Source organism: Chenopodium quinoa, unplaced genomic scaffold, assembly GCF_001683475.1.
Source record: "Chenopodium quinoa cultivar QQ74 unplaced genomic scaffold, ASM168347v1, whole genome shotgun sequence".
NCBI classification, from domain to species: Eukaryota; Viridiplantae; Streptophyta; class Magnoliopsida; order Caryophyllales; family Amaranthaceae; genus Chenopodium; species Chenopodium quinoa.
In genome coordinates, this window is record NW_018744367.1 from 6854331 (window position 1) to 6856729 (window position 2399).

General features: G+C 33.6%; 1 protein-coding gene across 1 annotated transcript; it reads left to right on the forward strand.

Annotated features, from left to right (window-relative positions):
- Positions 1–665: 665 nt before the first annotated feature.
- LOC110696726 (protein lin-28 homolog A-like) lies at positions 666–1382 on the forward strand. Its single transcript, XM_021874078.1, has 2 exons — positions 666–941; positions 987–1382. The coding sequence occupies exons 1-2, from the start codon at positions 666–668 to the stop codon at positions 1380–1382; spliced, it is 672 nt and encodes a 223-aa protein (XP_021729770.1).
- The last annotated feature ends 1017 nt before the right edge of the window (positions 1383–2399 follow it).

Genomic DNA, 2399 nt, shown 5'->3' on the forward strand with positions numbered 1-2399 from the left:
GTTATTAAGCTAATTAAGTGGATGGTAAGGCAACCTATGATGATCCAGATTATGATCCTTCCAATGAATATTTTGATTCTGAGAATTCTGATTAAGTGGTTGAAGTAGTTTATATGCTTTCAATAATGTCTTAAGTGAAGTTATTATTATTTCAAAAAAAAATTCTATGTTTTGGAATGAATTAAGTGTTTCCATGGTGTGTTCCTTTTAATTTTCAAGTATGGTATGAATAACCAGGAATTATGTCTTCAAGAATGGGAAATAAGTGATCTGGTTCCAAAGTATGCAAGGTCCTTAGGAAGTTAACCAACATAGCTGAAAACATCACGCAAGTGGTGAACCAAGGAAACCGTCATTCTGACTTGGATTCTTACAATGAAACCTGTAAAAGGATAGCCGCAATTAAACCACCTGTGTACTTGGGAAAGGAAGACCCATCCCGTCTTGAAAACTAGATTTGGGAGTTTGACAAGATGTTTAACGCCATCAATTGCCCAAGTGAGTTGAGGGTGAATAATGGTGCTTATTATCTAAGGGAGGAAGCTGACTTGTGGTAGACCCAAAGGAAGGATGAGTTGTTGAAGAGACCTAATTTTGGGTTAGATGAGTTCAAAGAAGCCTTGAGAGAGAAGTTTTACCTAGCCTACCTAAGAAAGAAAAAGTGTATGGAGTTTACCAATCTCAGTATGGGAAGTATGTCTATCAGTGAGTATTATAATAAATTCATTGAGCTAATGAGGTTTGCACCTGAAGTTGTCCCAACTGAAACTATCAAAGCCCAGAGGTCCAAGCAAGGCCTAACCTTAACCTTTCAAGGGAAGCTAGGAGGAGTGACTTTTGAAACTTTGGATGAAGTTTATGGTCATGCTGCCCATTTGTATGGGATTAAGGGAAGGGAAATTGAGAGTTCTGAGGGAGAGGAAAAAAAGAAATCTGAGTCTGTTCACAGAGGTGAAAAGAAACTCAAGCCAAATGGGAATTCTTAGGGGAATGGAGGTTTTAATGGAAGAAAGGAGAATAAAGGGAACTTTGGGAAGGGAAATGATGGACAAGAAACCAATGTTCGAGGAAATGGGGATCAAGAAAACAGTGAGAAACCCAAGAGATTGTATTTTTGTAGAAGGTGTGAGAAGAACCACCCTAGGAAAGATTGTGAAGGTAGCCCAGTGACTTGTCATTATTGTCAAAAGCTAGGACACCGTGAATATGAGTGCTTCAAGAAGGAATCTGATGTCAAGGCAGGGAAAGTTCATGAGAGTAAGAACTCATTCAAGCCATCTCAATTTAGTGGACCACAAGTTGGAACCAGTAGCAATGGAGAGAATGTTCCTAATGGGCGTGTTTTCGTAATGAATAATTGTGAACATGAAAGCTCTGAATGATTTGATATGTTCTCTATGTTGTTAGAATTTTAATTGGTTCAAGCTTTTTGAATCTTTCTATGCGCTTCTCATTAATAAAAGTTGAATTATAATAGCGTTTGAATTTTCAAAATTCATGTGGAGTTTTCATTAGAAACATAATTGTTCGAATTCTGAGTGCATGTTGAAGTTTTACGGAATTTTAATTCCAAGGTGGAAAGATACATATTTGATTATATCAAGTGGAAGTTGGAAATAATTATTTTCATATGCAAATCATGGAATTGTGTGTATATATGTTATTTACCTGGTTTATACGACGGAATTTATGAATATAATTCCAAGATTATTGGTAGAATAAGAATTATTTAATGAGTGTTCCTAATGCTGTAATTGGTATATATATAATTTCCTTATATGGAAATAGATGGGTTTATGTGAAATACTTCTTTTACATATTAAAATCATCTTTTGGAATGTTTGTGTTTGTTGTGAATTTCAATAAGTTGTTGTATGGGTTTATCCATTTAAGTGTGAATTTTATATAAGTTTGATATAATCTATTGACTAATTTCTTTGACCTTATATGGTATAATTAACTATGTGATATGTGGCAAGTATTTGAATCATACGAAGTTGTCTAGATGGTTGAGTTTGTTATTTTGAGTTTACAGGATTTGATGATTACTATGTGAAATGAGGAGTTATTTTGGATTGCTAATGGTCATAAACGTGAATATTTGGAGGATTTGTGTTATCAAATCTTTACTAATTTTTGGAATATGATTTATGTTGAGCATGGAAATATTATTTGTGGTAATGATGAGTTAAAGGTTCTACATAAATGTTGAAGTAAGGTAGTATTTTTAAGAGATATGAATTTTGATATTAGCATTAATTTATGATCATTTGTATCTAAAGGTGGAAAGTATTCATATTGCGAGAATGAGTTTGTGATGATTATTTAAAGCAAAATTGTTGATAATTGAATCTTTGAAGAAACTTAATACAAAAGTTAGAGGATTTTGAGTCAATTGA